Source organism: Actinia tenebrosa, unplaced genomic scaffold, assembly GCF_029948245.1.
Source record: "Actinia tenebrosa isolate PJP-AT-01 unplaced genomic scaffold, QUT_ActTen_1.0 PGA_scaffold11__36_contigs__length_13525064, whole genome shotgun sequence".
Classification (NCBI taxonomy): Eukaryota; Metazoa; Cnidaria; class Anthozoa; order Actiniaria; family Actiniidae; genus Actinia; species Actinia tenebrosa.
Genome location: NW_028292571.1, coordinates 11,050,372 through 11,070,135, shown reverse-complemented (window position 1 = coordinate 11,070,135; position 19,764 = coordinate 11,050,372). Strand labels below are relative to the sequence as shown.

Here is a 19,764-nt window from a genome sequence, read left to right as displayed (position 1 = left end):
CACCGGCTGCGGAAAGACCCAGTTCGTAGTAGAACAGCTACTAGGACCCTTTAGATACCGTTTCGACTATATCGTGCTACTTTGCCCCACCTACGTGAATAACCGCACCTGGACGGGCATAGGAGTGAAAGATGAAGACTTCTTTGTAGATATCTTAGACCCTAACGAGTTATCTGGACATCTTAAGTTTTGGCACAAACAATTCCCTAAGGATACGCAAACCCTCCTCATACTGGATGACATCGCCTGCGGGGACGACGTAAAAAGGCGCACCTCCGAGTTGGTGAAGCTCGCCTTTAGCGGCAGACACGACAATATTAGCGTTTGGTTGCTCTCGCAGCAGCTTACCAGCGTCTCTAAGCCCTTCAGGGAAAACATAGGTTCACTTGTCGTATTTTATACTCCGAGCAAGTCTGACCTGGAAACCATCTTAAGCGACTACGGCGGTGAGATATCCAAGGAACAGTTACACGAATACATGCGGCACCTAAAAACGCATGAGCACTCCAAAATGATCTTCTCTTTGAGGTTTCCGTATTCCATAAAGATCTGCGATCTTTAAAGTCTTTGATTCCTAATGTATATGGAGATTGAGCAGCTCTTAGATGAAGTCCCCACACAGTTAGACGAAAGTAACCACAAGGAACAACTTAACATCCTGGTGTCTTCTGGGAAGTGCAAAGAAATGATAGGCAAGGAACTTACCCATGAGCAGGTTAATAAGTTGTCGGAAGAGGAGGTTAAGAAGTTCCATAAGAGGTATGAGGCTGCCCTTGCAAGTAAGACCACGGACGCCGTAGCAGACTCAGCCATTAAGTTCGCGACTAAATTACTTGGACTTGCGCTGCCCATAGACGACGTGGAGCAACTACAGAAGGACATAAAAGAGGACTATGTCATCGCCCAAGAACTTAAGATAACCTGTGGGTGGTTGTCTTTGAAGTGCGGTAAGTTAATGGCAGTCGCCTCTGCGGCACTTCACGTAGCTCAGCATGTCGACTTGAAGGAGGTACTAGGTTCCTTCGGAACATCTTGGAAGGACTTTAAGAAGGACAGGGACGTTGAAAAGGTCTTCCAGGCGGCACTTGCTGAGGTACCTGATCAAGTCGCCTCAAGTACTTAGTCAAGTCGTCCTCAGGAATTACCCAGGTCGCCTCAAGTACTTAGTCAAGTCGTCCTTAAGTACTTATTTAAGTCCTATTAAGTTACTTATCAAGTCCTTCAAGTCCTTAGATATAAATGAGTGAAGCTGAATCAAAGGTGGAGGAACCCGAGCAAAAGATTACCAAGGCTAAATCTCCAGGCAGAGTCGCTGCCGATAAGAAGCTCGCGGAGATGAACAGGAAGAACAAAGCCAAAAAAGAAGAAAAGGTGGAGGAAAAAGAAGAGGAATCCTTTATTAATCCTGAGTACGTCATTGGCGCGTTAGGAGTCATCATAGCAGCAGGTAGCCTTTACTTACAATGGCGGGCAACGAAGCCAAAAGTAGAACCCGTGCATGTGACGCAGGAGCCTAGAAGCAAAATACCCGTGATGGAGTGATAACCTTCTCGCTTTGTAATATAATGTCAACCGCGTTATTGAAAACTGTTGAAGAAGCAGCTATTATTACTTCCATCGTTGCGGGTATTGGTTGGGTAGGTAAGAAAGTGCTCAAAGAAGACTTTACTGAAGACCCAAGCAAGAGCTTCGCTAATTTTGCTAAAATGACCGCTGCCGTAGGCGGGGCTATCATGGTAAAGGATTATCTACGGAAGGAAAAGTACCTGCCTAACATATAAATGGCTAGTTTAGTCGCAGGTGGAGTTATTGCAGCTTTAGCATTCACTGGAGCTAATTATGGTGGTCAGTATTTGGATAGATTAGTCAGAGGCGACAAAAGCGGAGATTTAGCCGCCGAAAGGAAGAGACACGACTTAGCGCTGGAGAAATATCAGCGAGACGTGGCGGCTTGGAATGAAAAAAGACAAGCTTACAGGGATTGGTTGGACAAGAACTACCAAGACAAGATGCAGGCGGATAAGAACTTCGAAAACACAGACTACGCCTTCAAACTTTATGCGCAAGCACACCCCGACTTTAGGTTAAGAAAGCCTCAGTTCAAGAATTACTACCAGCCTTCTAAGAAACAAAAAGATAGCGAGTTGGTCTTCGTGGGAGTCGCAGGGCTGGCCGGAGGCGTGGCTTTGGCGTATTTAGTCTAATTCAGCAAGCAAAGGAAACTGTGTTTCCTGAAATATATGATCGTCTTTTTGGAAAGCGATAAAAATAACTTTACCACTTATTTGAATCCCCCCATCAAAGCCCATAAGGTTCGGCTGGTTAGTTGATCTTTGTACAATTCTTGGTATAATTTAGTCAATGGTATGGTCACCGTGCATAAGGGGTCTAACAATTACCAAGGCGAAATGCTACCCGATGGACATTACACACCAATCACCCTTGCTAAGGAGCTCGCCAAGCGCGGTTATACTCTCACCACGGGATTGCCGCACAAAATGACCCTCAAACATAATATGCCAAACTATTCAGTAACTTTTGGAAAGTTTGACCCATTGGGATCTTTATTATGTGCCTCGGGCAAGACAATTACCGACACAGCCATACCCGTGAAATGGAAAGTCGCATCCTCTTACGAAGTCTATTGCGACTTGGTCCATAGTTACAACAATGGAGAAAAGTCTTCTCTTATGTCCAAGTTTCTGCCCAAAGGTAATCCATTTGACCCAGTAGAATACACTCCCATTTCTTTAAGCTATGACTTGTCTAATTTGGTAGAAAGCATAAACATCACCATTAAGGTGGACGGAAAGACGGTGGATTTCAACGGACGCAAGATCAATCTTGTCCTATCCTTCGCTTGAATCAAGCGAAGCGCGATTCTATTCATATAATGGGCCGCGTAGAGGACAAACTCAAGAGGATTTACTACGGGCCTGAAGGCTATTGGAAAGGAGCGTCGGCTATCAAGAAACTCGCGACCGCGGCCAGGGTATCAGAAGAAACGGCTAAGACCTGGCTAAGAAAACAAACCCTCTGGCAGGTTTATCTTCCCGTGCCTAAGTACATTCCCAGGCCCAGCTTCACCGTAAATACCCCCAATGAAGTTCATCAGGCGGATTTGCTCTTCTTACCGCACGACAAGGTGAGAAAAAAGACCTATAGATACGCTTTGACCGTAGTTGATATCGCAAGCAGATACAAAGACGCAGAACCCATAACCAGCAAGGATTCTGGGGAAGTCGCAGAAGCCCTAGGTAGGATTTATAAGTGCGTCTTGAAATGGCCTAAGCTGCTGCAAGTGGATGCGGGGACAGAGTTCATGGGCGTGGTTACCAAGACCCTGAAAGACCACGACACTAAGATTAGGAGAGCCGAAGCTGAGTACCACAGGGGTCAGAGCATCGTCGAAAGATTCAATAAGACCTTGGCCGAGCGTCTCTTTGGATACCAGTATTAGAAAGAGCTTGAAGATCCCTCCAAACGCAACAGGGAATGGACTCAGAGGCTCCCCCAGGTCGTCGCGGCTTTGAACAACGAGGCGGCCAGGGCTACGGGAATGAAACCCAAAAATGCCATAAAAAAGAAACACGTGGAACACAAGTCCTACGTCAGAAGTTCAAGGGCGGTCGGACTGAAGGAAAAAAAGCTCCCCCGCAACATAGTGGTCAGATACCTCTATCAGCCGGGGGAACTCGAAGGTGGCAGTAAGAGAGCCACGGATCCTAACTGGTCCCTGAAAACGTATGAGATTTCGAAGTCCGTCACCAAGGAAGGGCAGCCCGTGTTGTATTACCTAGATGGCCCAAGTCGTGGATTTGTCAAGGAAGAGCTGCTCATAGTTCCCAAAGACTCAGAGTAGTGCTGCTCCACGCGCCCGATTGCACTCTAGGCATGTCAGTCTTACGTTGCCTCTGCAATGCCCACGTTTGTTATTTATACGATCCACGGAGAACTGCTGATCGTCATTTGGGTCAAACCTCCATAGTAGAGGTATGTTACATTTGGCACACCTTGCCCCTTTCTTATAGACGTCGTCCACGCATAGGTCGAACGTCATATTTTTTTCTTCGTCGTGCCGCTTGTAGCGAAGGAGTTTCTTGGCAATATTCTCTTTGGCTACGTCCTCTGGCGTCTTATCGTAGCGCAGTTGCGGCCCCCAGGCTCTTTTTAACTGTTTGGCATATTCTACGCGGCTTACGGCGGTGTAGATAAGGTTGCTCCAACACAGCCGCTGGTCTATGATCCATAAGGTTTCTTTTATGGTAAGCCCCTGCGCACTATGGACTGTCATGCAATAACCCAAGCGCCAATCTGGATGGGAGGTAATTCTTTCCACCTTTTCTATGGGTACCCAGGCTTTGTCATGCGTTACCGCATTTTGCAGTTGGATGTCGGTACCAGGTACCCAGACGTCGCGGCGCTGCATGCGGGTGTCGTGGGGTTTGTAACGAACGGGCACGGGATATGTAGGGAAGCGCTCTTGGTGTATTTTGAAGAGGTCTTTCTGTATGCGAGATTGTGCCGCGCGCTTACTACTTAGCACCAGATCCTTTGGATGTCATGTGTAAAGGAAGTCCTCGTATTTCTTCGCTCGTACGCGTTTGCGCAGTGTTTTGCATTGGTCGGCGTCACTAAGGCCCCTTAATTCCGCTTTCAGGTTTCTTACTTGATCCTTACTGCTGTAGTCGGTGTTAATTTCCTCCGCATGGTCTACGAACCCCTTTAGCCATTCGTGGGGCATTTCTCCGGCTATAGGAGGTGGTTGACAGGGATCTCCGGCGAATATTACTTGACATTTTCCACGGAGGAAGTCTACGAACTCCTGCAGGATTTCCAAAGGCACGGTGCAAGTCTCATCCCAAAGTATCACCGGAGGTATGTCATGGATGGCCTCTGGTACCCATTTTTGTCCATTCCAACGGAAGAAGCTGTGGTAGGTCTGCGCGTCGCAACCCATTTCGTAGAGTTCTCTTTCCAAACGATGCGTTGGCGTTAGCACTTTTAAGGCCGGAAAGAGTTCTAACACGCGCGTAGTCTTACCACTACCGCCGGTACCATAGAGGTAAGAGAAGCGTTGGTAGGAAATAGGGTCCGCAACTGAGGGCAGTGGCTCTTCCGTCGGCGTAATGGAACCGCGGGTGTGTTCTCCGTGATATTCTACACGTGCCCTCCAGGCTCTTATCTCCTCATCTTTAACGCGCCATTGTCCACTTTCTGCGAGTTCATCGGCAGTGTAGAATTCCTTCATCTTTTCCAATACGTGCGGTTTCACGTATAGGGAATCCATGGCTACGCGGGGGATATCTTCTTTGTCAAACCGCAAGAGCATTGCAAGAAGGTTAATGTGCGCATATGCGAGCATACTGGCACGCAAGTGGTAATATTGCGGTCTGTGGTCCTGATAGTAACACAAAGCATTCCACTTATGCATCTTACCTTCTATGAGGTAATCCCACTTTTCCACGGATACCATCGTCCCTGCGTCATGGGCGCGCTTGACGGGGAAACTCAGTTCGCCGTCGTCCGTTATCAAACGCCGCTGCATATGTTTCTCGCCTTCTTTAGCGCCTTGGGTGAACTTGCCTATGACAATTCTGGCGGTGGGGTTGTGCTCCGGCAGCCATTTGGTAAAGGCGCTGTGACAAATTATGGCTTCATGCGCCGTGTAGGTAAGTAGTTTGCGTTCTTCGAGGAACTTTAACAACGGTACGGGTATCCATCCTTTCTCCTGCAGGTGCTTTCCATACCACGCGTAAATTATCGGATGCAGGTCCTTTGCTAGCTCCCAGGTGGTCAGCCTGACGAATCCCATTGCTGGCGCGTCTAAAGCCACGCGAAAGAACTGCGAGTCTGGATGCCCGTAACGGTCGTAATATTCCTTACAATCGCCAAGACCTTTGAAGCTGGCGGGGTAGCAATGTTTCATATCCAGCGACACGTATTCGTCTTCTTCGTACTCCATGTTCCACAAGCCGCCGGGGCCGTGTTCTACGCACGCTTTAGCTATGTCTCCGAACTCTTTTGGGGTGGGTTTCCAGCCGTTTCTCTTCTTGGCAGCTAAGACGTCCAAGCTACGGGAGCTCAGGACCTCGTCTGAAAAGTCTTCGCCCACGGTCTCGCACGCGCTCTGGATGCGCTGGTGTTCAATCTTGGGCCGGTAAAGAGTACCGTCTTGCGTCATAAACTGACTTCCTTCCGCGTCCATCAGCCAAACGGAGTTCTCGTGGATTAACTCTACCAACGGCGAGGCCTCGTAGACCTTTGTTTCTTTCTTCTTTGGGAACCGTAGCTCTCGCCACGCATGCCCGTTGTGCTGGTAAATAACTATGGGCGCACCACGGCCGCCGTACTTATGGGTCCCGGGGTAAATAAACCCGTCCGTGATGTCCTTGATGTGTATGCGCCTTTCTAACGCGGTTTCTAACTTCTTAATGTTGTCTATGGTGGCTCCGGCCCTACGCGTGGCATGCTCCCATTTCCTGATGGTTTCTTTTCTCTTGAAGGTAAGCTTACCACCACGAGAGGAATCCTCAAAGAATTCCCTTACCAACTTCCCGACGCAGTTACCCGGATGCCGCATTGGTTTTAACTTCTTAACGTCCGGCTCCTTAATTTCATACGCGCCGTAAATAACTACGGTAACCGGGTAAGCGACCTCGTAGAACAGCATGTCTATTCCCTCGAGTGCTCCCGGACGGGTGTGCTTGTTTAAAACGAACAGGTTCTGCTTACTAGACGCCCGTATTGGATTACGACCCTTTTCTATCACCCATTCTCCGTCCAAGTACTTTATAAACGTCAATTCCAGGCGGTAGTTACCTTCTGGCATTACGTCGATTATCTTTTTGGCCCTTTCGTAATCCATAGTTTCATCTGTATCTCCCTCCATAAATGTCGTGAAGGCAAAGTCGGCGTCCAACTTATCCAACACCCGGGTCCTGAGCTTGCGCACAGTCTTGTTCTGAATGCTTTTGATGGCGTCCATCTATATCTAAGGAATATTTTAACCACCGTTCGTGACCCTACAAGATATTTGATGGGATTTTAAATGCTGTTCCCTCTTAAATTCCCTCCCGCAGGAGCAACTTAAAACGAATTTAGGAACCATTCCATTGGGCTTCCCCTGCAGCTTCCTTATGTATTCCTCGTTGTCATTAGAAAACTCATGCGTCATCATACACATCACTTTCATATCGCATGGGACTTTCCTACGCAAGTGGGAAATTAGAACACCTTTCGTGTAACCTTTATTACATTTTGGACAAACAAGCTTACCACTCATTATATATTTAAGGGCACCTTATCCTCAATTAAAGGCACGTTCGCGCTACCAAAATACCTGCGCACGGGTAATTCCCGCGGGGGACGCGTGTTTTCGGAGGGGCCTTTGACGCCTGTAATACCCGCGAAAATCGGAGCTTAGCGTTTTGGATTTCGCGAGTCCCCCTACCTGCTGCTGCTGAAAATGCTGGACCGATTTCGAAGGCTGTATCGTCATCTTCTATAATCAGTAAACGTTTTGGTGTAAATGAAGTTACAATGGCTTACCAACGTTATTTAGATGCTTTAGCTGAATCGTACAAGAATGCGTCGAGCTGGGATACCCGAAAACAAGTCCTGTCTATAATGACTGATTTAGCAAGCTATGCTGTGATATCATCCTTTATTCCTGGTCTTACCAAGTACAGGTACACGGCAGCAAATTTAAATCGTTTACAGGTTGGTCGTGGTGTGCCAGTTCTTGTTCAAACGTGCGCTCGTATAAGAATAGATTCAAAACAACTCGATCACTTTTTATCATTTATAACTAGCCCACATTTGGTTCAAGATCTTCCTTTTGGCCAAGAGCACCTCACGCTTTCATCTGGCAAAGTCTTGGAAGTACCGAACGTGGTACGTACAATGATACCACGACGGATTGTACAGCAGTATAGTAGATACTGTGAAGAAACAAATTTCCATCCATTGAGCGAGAGTACGATGTTTTGCATACTGTCAGAGTGCAGTGCTTCAGACAGAAAATTTCTTCAAGGCCTCGATTACTTCGCTGCGGATGGATCGCGAGCGTTTGATGAGCTATTATCGTTAGTTCCCAAGCTTGTTGAATATGGTGCTACTTACAGAGAATGGTAAGTGAAAACAACAGAGAATCTAAAGACATCAAGACTTTACTTGAAAGGAGATTATAAGGTAAACAAATATTATTATTTACAATCTTAACAGGATTCATCATAATTTGTTAACTCTTTTTTTCCACAGGTTTTCTTGACAATGCTGATAAAGTAGCAGATCACTGTTTAGTCTTTTCCCTTAGTGACAGTAGCGATACTGACTTCAAGAAGGAATGTAATCACATACATGATGCTGTCTGCGAACAGTGCTTAGCTCTTGAAGAAACTAAGACATCGAAGGGTGCTTCAAAGATTTTGAGTTTCCCTCTGTTGATGAGCGAGATGAAGTGCACTACACTGTACGATCACCCATACTTGCAATTCAGTCATGGAAATGCCACATTCTCAGTCTTCAAGGCAGGGTCAAGCACGACTCGATAATCTTGAGCTTCTTGATGACAAGACGGTATTAATTGTAAGTGATTCGGACATGAAGTTTATTATCCCTAAATGGTAACTATTTAATAGATAATTACTGAGGTACGCATCATTCGTAGGTATAATGCTAGCAGCTTCGGGCTACGCCCTCAGCTGCCTACATTATACCTACGAATGCTGCGTGCCGAAGTGATTATCTAGTATAATTATTGTTTGCACACTTGCTGCCGTGGATGCTCAGATTTTTTAATGTTGTGGACACGATATAGAGAAAAAACGGGTAAAAAGCACGGGTGGGAAAACAGAATAACTCTAAAGGAGGGCATGTTAACCCTCAGCGCGTCACCTTGGATTTGGTAGAATCACAATCAAACTTCACCTTACAGGTAAGGCTCGTTTAATTTTTCAATTCTACCAAATCACGGTGACGTCACTTCCGGTTAACATGAGACTTTAAAGCAATTATTGTGGACACAACCACTATTGACAAACAAAACAAAACTTTATTATGACAATAACAATTTATCTTAATACCGCTGCAGCAAAATCAGTAAGCACAGGTTTATTATAGAATGTCTGGAAAGTTGAAACTTGAGACCATCCTATGTGCTTCAATATTTCATCAGTCGGAATCATCTGGCTTGCTTTGGATGTAGCAGCTGCTCTGGTGCTGTGAGCCTTGAACTTTGTTGTATCAACACCACCTGCTTGGAGGACAGTTTTAATCCATCGACCTATAGTACTAGTACTAACCGTTCGATAAGGCTTCACGTAGGATATGAGCAGTCGTGAATTGCCTTCATTACGTACACTCTTTGTCACTTCAAGATAGTGTCGAGGAGTGGAATAAACACAGAGTTCCTGTTTAATGTACTTCTTAACAATAAACGATGCAAAATTCTTTCCCGGTCTGTCTTGCTTGACATGATCCCGTATGTAGAACAAATAATAATCTGCATTCTCTTTCATATCATCAATATCGAGAAATGATAATGTCTGATATCTTTGTCGAGATGTGAGTACTAGCAAAATAACTAATTTGAATGTTAGTTCCTTTAATGAAAGTTTCTCCAACGGCGACAATAGCTCTATATATTTCAGTACTGGGTTGACATCCCAAGTCTCCTGATAACGAGGAGTAGGTTTGACAAAATTAAACACTCCCTTCAAATAGCGTACAACAAAGGGGTGATCAGTAATTGTGTAGTGAGTACCAGGAAATTCAAATCCCATTAAATAGTTCGACAAAGCCGAACGTGCTGTATTAATTGTGGAATAGGATAGCTCTTTGATGTGTAAACTGTGCAGAAACCCTAACACGTCATTGATATTTGGGCGCAATGAATCAACTTTCCTCTGTAGACAAAATTCACCCCACCTCCTGATGTGAACATCATATTGCTTGTGTACTTGGCCTCCATGAGGACATGAGGACATTGTCAGACAGTCCAATTGTTTTCTTTCTAGCTTGTTTGTCATAGAAACAAAGCCAATAATGAATGAACTAAATATGTTTGATTTTCCTCTATGCATTCGTTGGGATAATGCAGACTGAAAACAATGGATTTTGATAAGATCAGTAATTATCCTCAATTATCAAGTGACAGAAGTCAGGCAATGAACCGAAAATAAATATTCTGAATTACAACTGCCATTCTGACTGCCATCATTCAAAATACACCCTAAAAAATACTGTCTTACTATTTGGTAATCCTTTTAGACTTGTGACACCCTAAGAGCTACCACATTGCAGATCTTAAACCCTAAAAAGAACTGCGAGCATCCCCTACTCTCGAAATTTCCCTAAGGTAATGAATAACTTTGCAGTAATTTATTCCATGGTCTGATTTGTGTGGATCGTTCTGTTCAAAAATATGTCTTTTTCTTTTAACGTGATGCATAAAATTTACCACAAAAATGAAAGAGAGTTAAGAAGATATGAATATTATAAAGACCTAGCTAAAGTAACAGTAAGTAGGTCAAGGTAATATATTTCTTTAGTTGTATCTTAGTCTGAGCATAGTAATAGAGCGAGATGACATATATATATGGTCAGTAAGCGAGTCAGTTTGATAATGAATCGGCAACTGATAATATGCAATACACCAACTTTACCAGAAAAAAGTAAACACAACTGTTTTTGTTTCGTGTTTTGATATGTATATCTCAACACAAATATTACTAGATATAAAGCATTTAATGTTGAAAGTTTACGTATTGAATTCTAGAGAACACGTTACTTCCGTTGATATGTAAACGATCTTGACCTGTTGTGTTACATACTTTTTTACTCGTAGCAGTTTTTTATTATCATTTTTGTATTAATTTACGATTCATAAGTTTAAAAAGCACAATTTTACTCTACAATAACACTTAAGATGTAACAGAACAGCTTTCGTTTTCTCTCATATTTTGCATATGCGGAGCACCATACTTAAGAAATTTTTCATGGCTTGGTTTACGTCACTTCCGTCCGTACGTCCGTCCGTCCGTCCGTCCGTCCGTCTGTCCGTCAGTCCGTCCTTGTACACAAGAATCCCGATTGCCTGGTTTGATTAACTTTTTTTTTTTTGGCGGGAATGTCGACGCGTTGCAACATCCGGGTACACATAAAGGTACACACGTAAAAATATGTGTACATACAATCCGGCTATTAAACTTTTGTAAAAAACGTTTTTACACCTGTTATTACGTATAGAAATACCGAAAGATAACAACACAATTTTTTATTCAAGCTTATATTTATATTTATATTTACTCTATTTACAGTGGAACCCCTTTCCGATATCGATATGTCGAAAGAAAGCTCAGAGGAGAATGAAGCCAAAAGAATGGCCAGAAGTAAAAGAGTTTTTTCGGAAGAGGAAAACTCTGGAGGCGTAAAAAAGAAAGGCAAAGACGAAGGAATCTCACCAAAGAAAAGCGGCAAGCAGAGAGAGAGAGAGAGAGAACGCAAATCCAGGCGGGACTTTGATTATAAACAAGGAGAACATGATCGAGAAAGAAAAAGGAATATGAGGCAAAACTTGACGGATGAACAAAGAGAAAATGAACGTGAAAGACAGGAATTTGAGGCAAAACCTCACGGATGAACAAAAAGAAAATGAGCATGAAAGACAAAGGAATTTGAAGCAAAACTACTAGCTAAGGCGACTCTCAAATGCACAGAAAAGATCGCTTTAGGCAAGTTTTAGAACAAAGACAATAAAACTTTCATGTATTCAAAGATGGATTAAGAAGTGTTCTCCAAGAATTCAGGTGTGTGTTGTTTAGCAAACAATCGTATATTATTATTTTTTGACAAGCATTTTCTCTCGACGAATCGACAAATCAAAGACTTTCCCTCAAAACTTTCAATATTTCTATAGATAAGCTTAATTTATTTTAATGCTGGAGGAAATATAACATGAAGTGCATATTACAACAAATATTCGTCCTTTGTTTCATTTTAGCTTTGTAAATCATTAATAATTCGGTTGTTTTTAACCTGAACTATCATATGTTTTTCGTTCAAGAAAAATTCAGCTTTGTTTGCCTCCTTTCGCGGGTCCCATCGGCAAAACAAAGCTGAAGACTTTCATTCAATAATTTTATATCTTTCTACAGATAATTCATTTATATATTGAATGAAATGTAAAATTAAACCAAACATTCAACTGTTTATTAAGTTGTTCGAGCTAGCCATGATTATACAAATGAGCTTAAATTTGTGTTGTTGAGAGATGATATTGTATAAAGACCTTGTCTTTCACTTTATAACCAAGCTAAAAAATGTTCAAAAACCTTTACAGCTGGTGGTGAGTTGTGTTCCGAATTCCTAAGTGGGAGAGCATAATCGCGCATAAAAAACAATGTAGTGCATTTCGATTCGATTTCACTGCATGGTTTTCATTATGGGATACGTTATCTTCATTTCGAATAAAAATAATTGAATATTTTTTTCCCGATCTTATTTTTACCTTTCAGATTCATTCAAATTGGGCTCCCTGGCTCCCTAATTTCGTATCGGGAGCTTCGCAGTAGATATGAAATGACAGTTCTGCATCACTCGAGTGAGGTACCATTGAGGTACCATTGAGGTACCCCCCCCCCCCTCCCCCTTAGGGTCTTTACAGAGATGACGTTATAGCTATTCTTATGTTTTTAGTTGACTGGATTGCACCACATCCTATATTTTACGTCAAAGTTTAATCCTAATAAAAGTTTCTAATTATTCATAAAATATAGTTTTTCTATCTCAAAGCCTTAAAGCCTTAGTTTAGGCTTTTGTTTCATCCTAATTGAGTTCTACGGATATTGTCCTTTGTCTTACTACCGCGATAAGATATTGAATACTAAAGATTTTGAGATTTTATGCCCAACTCTTTTACTACCGTCTAAAGTAAGAATTGCACCACTCACAGGCAATACGGATATCGTCATATCTATTTTTAGAATTAGGAATTGCACCATAGTACAAATGGCGGTTCTGCGCCACCTGAATGAGGTTCCAGTGAGGTTCCAATCCTGCACCCGGTGCCACCGGTGCGAACCGGTGCTCTCCCCCATACCCTACTCCGGACCCGTAATAACGGTGACGTCATGGCTATTCTTACTACCCCGTGTTTCTAGCCATGTCTATTCTTAGTTTGCTGGATTGCATCACTTCCTATATTTTACGTCAAAGTTTGATCCTAATACAATGTTCTAATTATTCATAAAATATAGTTTTTCTGTCACAAAGCCTATTGTTAAAGGATTAGACTCTTTTTACTTTATGCTTTTGTTTCACCCTAACTGAGTTCTACGAAGTTGACTCATCAAAAAACAAACAATTAGATGACTTGCCCAAGGAACAACTTTTATTCATAAAACGCTCAATGCATGTGAATACAAAAAAAAAAAAAAAAAAAAAAATTAGTTACAGCTCTTTTCCGGCATTATTCAACTAAGTATTATGTTTTGATTGTCAGTATATATTTGTTCAATAGCAACACCCGTCACTTGAAACAATAGAGGACTGTGTTCTGCAAAATTTGCGAGTCAAAAAAACCTACTAGATATCAAGACCACGATCTACTCTTTCTCAGTTTTACGAAACAAACCGTCCAATTTTAAAAAATAATTAGTGCAAATTTCTTATTCACTAATGAGTTCAGCCAGGTGTAGACTTTCAGGCCAGGTACATGCCAATAGCCGATAGCTTGATAGCTGATAGCTTAGCACTATATATAGTGTAGATCCTAGTGTAGATAGTAGATCTAGTGTAGATTCTAGTGTAGATTCTAGTGTAGATTCTAGTGTAGATTCTAGTGTAGATAGTAGATCTAGTATAGATTCTAGTGTAGAATCTAGTGTAGATTGACATCCACCATGAGCGATTTTGAATAATTAATATGAAGCGGATGGATGGACTATCGATATTGCATTGGTTAGGGCTGCATTAGCTCTATTCTCCTGGGCAATGGCTCGGACTGTGGGTTCATCTTCGTGTAGTTTTATCCACTTCATGCTACCTGTAGATCGGAGCCTTATTTTGACAGGCCAATAGTTTTCTCCATCAATGTAGACACCAGGATGGTTAGGATCGGCTCTGTTACGCGATGTTCTATACATTTCTATAATATCGTATCCTTCTGGAATGTTTCGCAATGCTGGTGCTCCCGAGATGTAGTTTTGCCACACGGGGATAGCTGCATTCGACCAGATGATAGAACGAAGTGCGAGTTTAGGTCGTTTTCTTTCTGGTTTTATTTCGGTGCCAAACACTGGTGCTGACTCGACACTACTGCTCATCTTAGTATTGGTGGAGAAGAGATAAACTTGACAGCTTCCAAATATGTCTCCAAGAACTTGCTTATCGGCTGGTGTATCGGGTTTGTTATCCACCAATAAGTATCCAAATGGCCTTTCGGTCTCTCTGTGGTATGCGGACATAAATTGGTCTCTATTGTTATCAAACATTCGCTCTCCGACGATTCCAATTTGTTTTCTGTCACTAGGACTTCGAAAGAGGGCCAGATATTGAGCATTTCGACTTATATCCGTATTAAACTTCCCCTTAGGAAACATGTTCTGAAGCAAGAGGATAACGCTAGCGTTTCTATGACGACCCTGGGTAAATAATCGAGCTACTATAGGACTGTGTGTCGCTTCGGCCATCAGATCGTCCAGAATGATTATGTTGTTGTACTTGGGATTAATCTCATTTAAATCCTCGGACAGCTCCGGAAGACCCCTTCCGAATCGAATGCTTTTTCCAAGGGATCTTTTCAAGACGTCGTAACGATCTTGCCATTGATTATAGCACCATAGGATGTGGATATTTTTCTGCTCTTCATACACGATACGATTCTTTTCTAAAATCTGTTGGACGAAATAGGTCTTACCACACTGAGTGGGACCCACGACCAAGAGAGAAAATTTATGGCGGAAGTTGAATTGTGGACAGGGTGCAGTAGTCAAAGACAGCGATACTTTTGGTGCTTTCGTAGATTTGAGTACAGAGCTTGTTCTTTTTCGAACGTATCTGATTTCTTTTAGACTACGTGCTGACCGTGCCGGTAGCAAGCTCGAGATGTGGTTTTGTGGTGCTAAGAATCTTGCAGTTCCTAACCACTTTTTCCTTTCATCCCCATATAGGTTATGTACTTGACGTAAATGATCACTCATAAACTTAAGATTAGGCTTGTTACAGACAGGACAGTCTCTCTTATGCTTGTAGGGCATGTTGACACTTCGAAGGTTCAATCGTAAATGGTGCAGTATATAGTGTTTAAGTAATTTAAAGATTTTTGGACGACGTGTGCTGGTCGATGTGGGGTCGATGAGAAGTCGATGTGGGGCCGATGTGGGGTCGATGAGAGGTCGATGTGGGGTCGATTTGAGGTCGATATGAGGTCGATGAGAGGTCGATGTAGGGTCGACGAGAGGTCGATGTGGGGTCGATAAGGGGTCGATATGGGGTCGATGTGGGGTAGATGTGGGGTCGATTTGAGGTCGATATGAGGTCGATGAGAGGTCGATGTAGGGTCGATGAGAGGTCGATGTGGGGTCGATAAGGGGTCGATATGGGGTCGATGTGGGGTCGATGTGGGGTCGATGAGAGGTCGATGAGAGGTCGATGAGAGGTCGATGTTGGGTGGATGTCAATCTACACTAGAATCTACACTAGAATCTAACCTAGATTCTACGCTAGAATCTATACTAGATCTACTATCTACACTAGAATCTACACTAGAATCTACACTAGAATCTACACTAGAATCTACACTAGAATCTACACTAGAATCTATACTAGATCTACTATCTACACTAGGATCTACACTATATATAGTGCTAAGCTATCAGCTATCAAGCTATCGGCTATTGGCATGTACCTGGCCTGAAAGTCTACACCTGGCTGTACTCATTAGTGAATAAGAAATTTGCACTAATTATTTTTTAAAATTGGACGGTTTGTTTCGTAAAACTGAGAAAGAGTATATCGTGGTCTTGATATCTAGTAGGTTTTTTTGACTCGCAAATTTTGCAGAACACAGTCCTCTATTGTTTCAAGTGACGGGTGTTGCTATTGAACAAATATATACTGACAATCAAAACATAATACTTAGTTGAATAATGCCGGAAAATAGCTGTAACTAATTTTTTTTTTTTTTTTTTTTTGTATTCACATGCATTGAGCGTTTTATGAATAAAAGTTGTTCCTTGGGCAAGTCATCTAATTGTTTGTTTTTTGATGAGTCAACTTCGTAGAACTCAGTTAGGGTGAAACAAAAGCATAAAGTAAAAAGAGTCTAATCCTTTAACAATAGGCTTTGTGACAGAAAAACTATATTTTATGAATAATTAGAACATTGTATTAGGATCAAACTTTGACGTAAAATATAGGAAGTGATGCAATCCAGCAAACTAAGAATAGACATGGCTAGAAACACGGGGTAGTAAGAATAGCCATGACGTCACCGTTATTACGGGTCCGGAGTAGGGTATGGGGGAGAGCACCGGTTCGCACCGGTGGCACCGGGTGCAGGATTGGAACCTCACTGGGACCTCATTCAGGTGGCGCAGAACCGCCATTTGTACTATGGTGCAATTCCTAATTCTAAAAATAGATATGACGATATCCGTATTGCCTGTGAGTGGTGCAATTCTTACTTTAGACGGTAGTAAAAGAGTTGGGCATAAAATCTCAAAATCTTTAGTATTCAATATCTTATCGCGGTAGTAAGACAAAGGACAATATCCGTAGAACTCAATTAGGATGAAACAAAAGCCTAAACTAAGGCTTTAAGGCTTTGAGATAGAAAAACTATATTTTATGAATAATTAGAAACTTTTATTAGGATTAAACTTTGACGTAAAATATAGGATGTGGTGCAATCCAGTCAACTAAAAACATAAGAATAGCTATAACGTCATCTCTGTAAAGACCCTAAGGGGGAGGGGGGGGGGGTACCTCAATGGTACCTCAATGGTACCTCACTCGAGTGATGCAGAACTGTCATTTCATATCTACTCTCCGCTTTTAGGCCGTGCCTAAATATATATGCATGTTATAAAATCAATTGCATTTTCTTTGAAATTTGAATGTGAAAGTAAGCATTTTTCTGTTTCTCATATCATCTTGATTAAAAACGAACTATATGAAAACCATCTGAGAAGATGCATACATATGCTGGAAACAAAAACTTAGACCCTTTCTTATAATTTAATAGAAAGAGCCGATTTCATAAACTACTATTTGTTTCTAAATCCAAAAAGGCGGACATTACATACACCTAGTGCTGAATTCGACTGACCCTGTGTGGATTGTGTTCGTGTTGTTAAGTCAATCGATATAAAAGGACATGTAAACCAGTCATAAAACGACATTGACTAATTTTTTATATAAATTCATATCGTATTCGTATTGGGAGCTCCGCTTTTAGGCAGTGCCTAAATATATATGTTATAAAATCATTTGCATTTTCTTTGAAATTTCAATGTGAAAGTAAGCATTTTTCTGTTTCTCATGTCATCTTGATTAAAAAAACGAACTATATGAAAATCATCTGAGAAGATGCATACACATGCTGGAAACAGAAACTTAGACCCTTTCTTATAATTTAATAGAAAGAGCCGATTTCATAAACTACTATTTGTTTCTAAATCCAAAATGGGGGACATTACATACACCTACTGCTGAATTCGACTGACCCTGTGTGGATTGTGTTCGTGTTGTTAAGTCAATCGATATAAAAGGACATGTAAACCAGCCATAAAACGACATTGACTGATTTTGTATATAAATTCATATACGTATGCTTCAAAGGGTAGGAAAACAAAGATTTGAAGAAAGCCACTAGTAAGAAGGCTCTTTATGTTTTCTAAAAGCAATTTATATATAGGTCTATCCATTTTGAAAATTTGTGTGAAGAGAATAGCTGAGGTATGATTAAATTCTGGACGATAACCTAAAAAAAATTGACTTAATTCCAAACCGTTTTGGCGAAAAACTAAACCTATTGCTGCGGAGCTTTGTTGACGATAAAGCATATTGATGACACCCAAACTACATTGTGTACATCAGCCAGTCAACTAAAACTATTCGTTTTTCAGATCATTTGGACAAAAAATATTGAAAATTAAAGACATTCTTTACCTTGCTTAGCGATTTCGAGTGAGGTTAAAAGCAAGAAGATGAAAATGCACTGAAATCTCAAGGACACCATCGTCTTTTATACTATCGTTTTGCTTAAACGCAGCGGAGGAACCTGGCAAGAGGGAAAAAAATTGTTAGTTTTCTCCAAATACAAAAAAGTATGAGGGAGGACATCGATTTTGAAGGAGGACATCGATTCATGGCGTCATTTAGCTTCATTGCAATGTACTCAGCGGTATCATTCCCTGTTAGGTTTTTGATCACAAACCAAGCATAACCTTGGCTTAGGTTACCAACGAATGGGGATCAGGCATTTGACCATTGCCTAATCGCTACACAGCTGAAAGAATTTCCCCTGCCTTCTGTCGTGTTCCACTTAAAAATTACATCGTTGTTCACGAAATCTTGCAGCCTTTTCGGCCTGACTATTGCGCAAAAAACTGTAAAATCAAATTAATAAAAAACTTTATTATTAAGTTTGTACTTGCAAATCATTAAAAAGTATGGGTATTGTAGTAAGATTCATTCGTAATTTTTTTGCTATGGATTGTATGATTTTTTTGTGGTTTTATAAGCAATGCAAAGCCTTTGTAATATGCAGGTTGCTATATTGTCTGTTTGCCCCTGTGACGTGTCATATTACATGTTCCCTTTGTATTATTATGAATAATAATTCGTATATCCATATATCTCGCTTTTATTACAAAATATGCTTCGCAAAACAGGAAGTCGTTTAGCAAGCTGTAAATTTGAAGTATTTTAATTAGCAATGACTATAAAGTGATAATTTTTTTGGATTACATGACTGGATGAAGCTTTTATACTAGTGATCGTAGTTTAACTCTGCGTCATAGGTTTACTTAAAATTATAAGGAAGATATCCTCGCTTTCCTTGTATTTATGTCAAGAGTTGTATTATTAGAGCTTGTATTAGTCAAGTCAGCTCATTGCGAATTGGAAGCACACTGACATCGCTCACTGGATCATTAATATAGTGATTAAAATTGAAATAAGGGCTAAATCCAATAATAGATACGTCGTATATGGTTGAGAGTTATTATTATTTTGTAGCGCCATAACCTAGAAGTAAAAATTACGTATATATAATTTCCTGCGGTATACAAACTCATGTTCCAGAATTCCTTACTTACCTATTTTTGTGCTGAAAAGTTGGAAAAGGAGCAACCAAAACGTGTGTGTCGAGGAGGACAACATAGGACGAAAACACACACACACACACACACAAAACAAAAATAAATTTCCAAAATTATTTAGAAAACTCATTAATAATTCATGAAGAAAACACAATAGAAATCATGACCATGCAGGTGATTTTATATCGGATGAAGATTCGTCTTTATTTGCATAAACTTTAACTTGGATTTTCTCTATCAAACTTGGTTCATTTCGTAAAAAAATCGGTACACAATGAGAGCGAACATCATAAGTTTTCTAAGCCGTTCAATAATCTCGCAGATCGTGGTTTATCGGGTCTAAAACCACTCGGCTACGCCTCGTGTTTTATACCCGATAAAACACTCCTGCTCGTTTATTAAACATTACTTTAAAAAATTGAAATTACTAGAATAC

General features: G+C 41.4%; 1 protein-coding gene and 1 long non-coding RNA gene across 5 annotated transcripts in view; one reads left to right on the top strand and one right to left on the bottom strand.

Annotated features, from left to right (window-relative positions):
* LOC116290600 (uncharacterized) overlaps window positions 1–19,438 on the bottom strand; it is a 48,074-nt gene extending 28,636 nt beyond the window's left edge. For 3 of the 4 annotated variants that reach the window (XM_089027419.1, XM_089027418.1, XM_089027420.1), the window contains exons 1-2: window positions 19,326–19,438; window positions 18,175–18,286 (exon numbers count right to left, since the gene is read on the bottom strand). In XM_089027419.1, the coding sequence (XP_088883545.1) occupies window positions 18,175–18,244 (70 nt within the window). In that variant the 5' untranslated portion in view covers window positions 18,245–18,286; window positions 19,326–19,438. Of the gene's footprint in view, window positions 1–9,035; window positions 10,104–18,174; window positions 18,287–19,325 lie in introns of those variants that run through there. The other variant, XM_089027417.1, reaches the window with a different exon arrangement.
* LOC148912546 (uncharacterized) lies at window positions 8,230–11,865 on the top strand. Its single transcript, XR_016119284.1, has 2 exons — window positions 8,230–8,589; window positions 11,322–11,865. It is a non-coding gene; the product is annotated as an uncharacterized LOC148912546 (long non-coding RNA).
* Window positions 19,439–19,764: the final 326 nt, after the last annotated feature.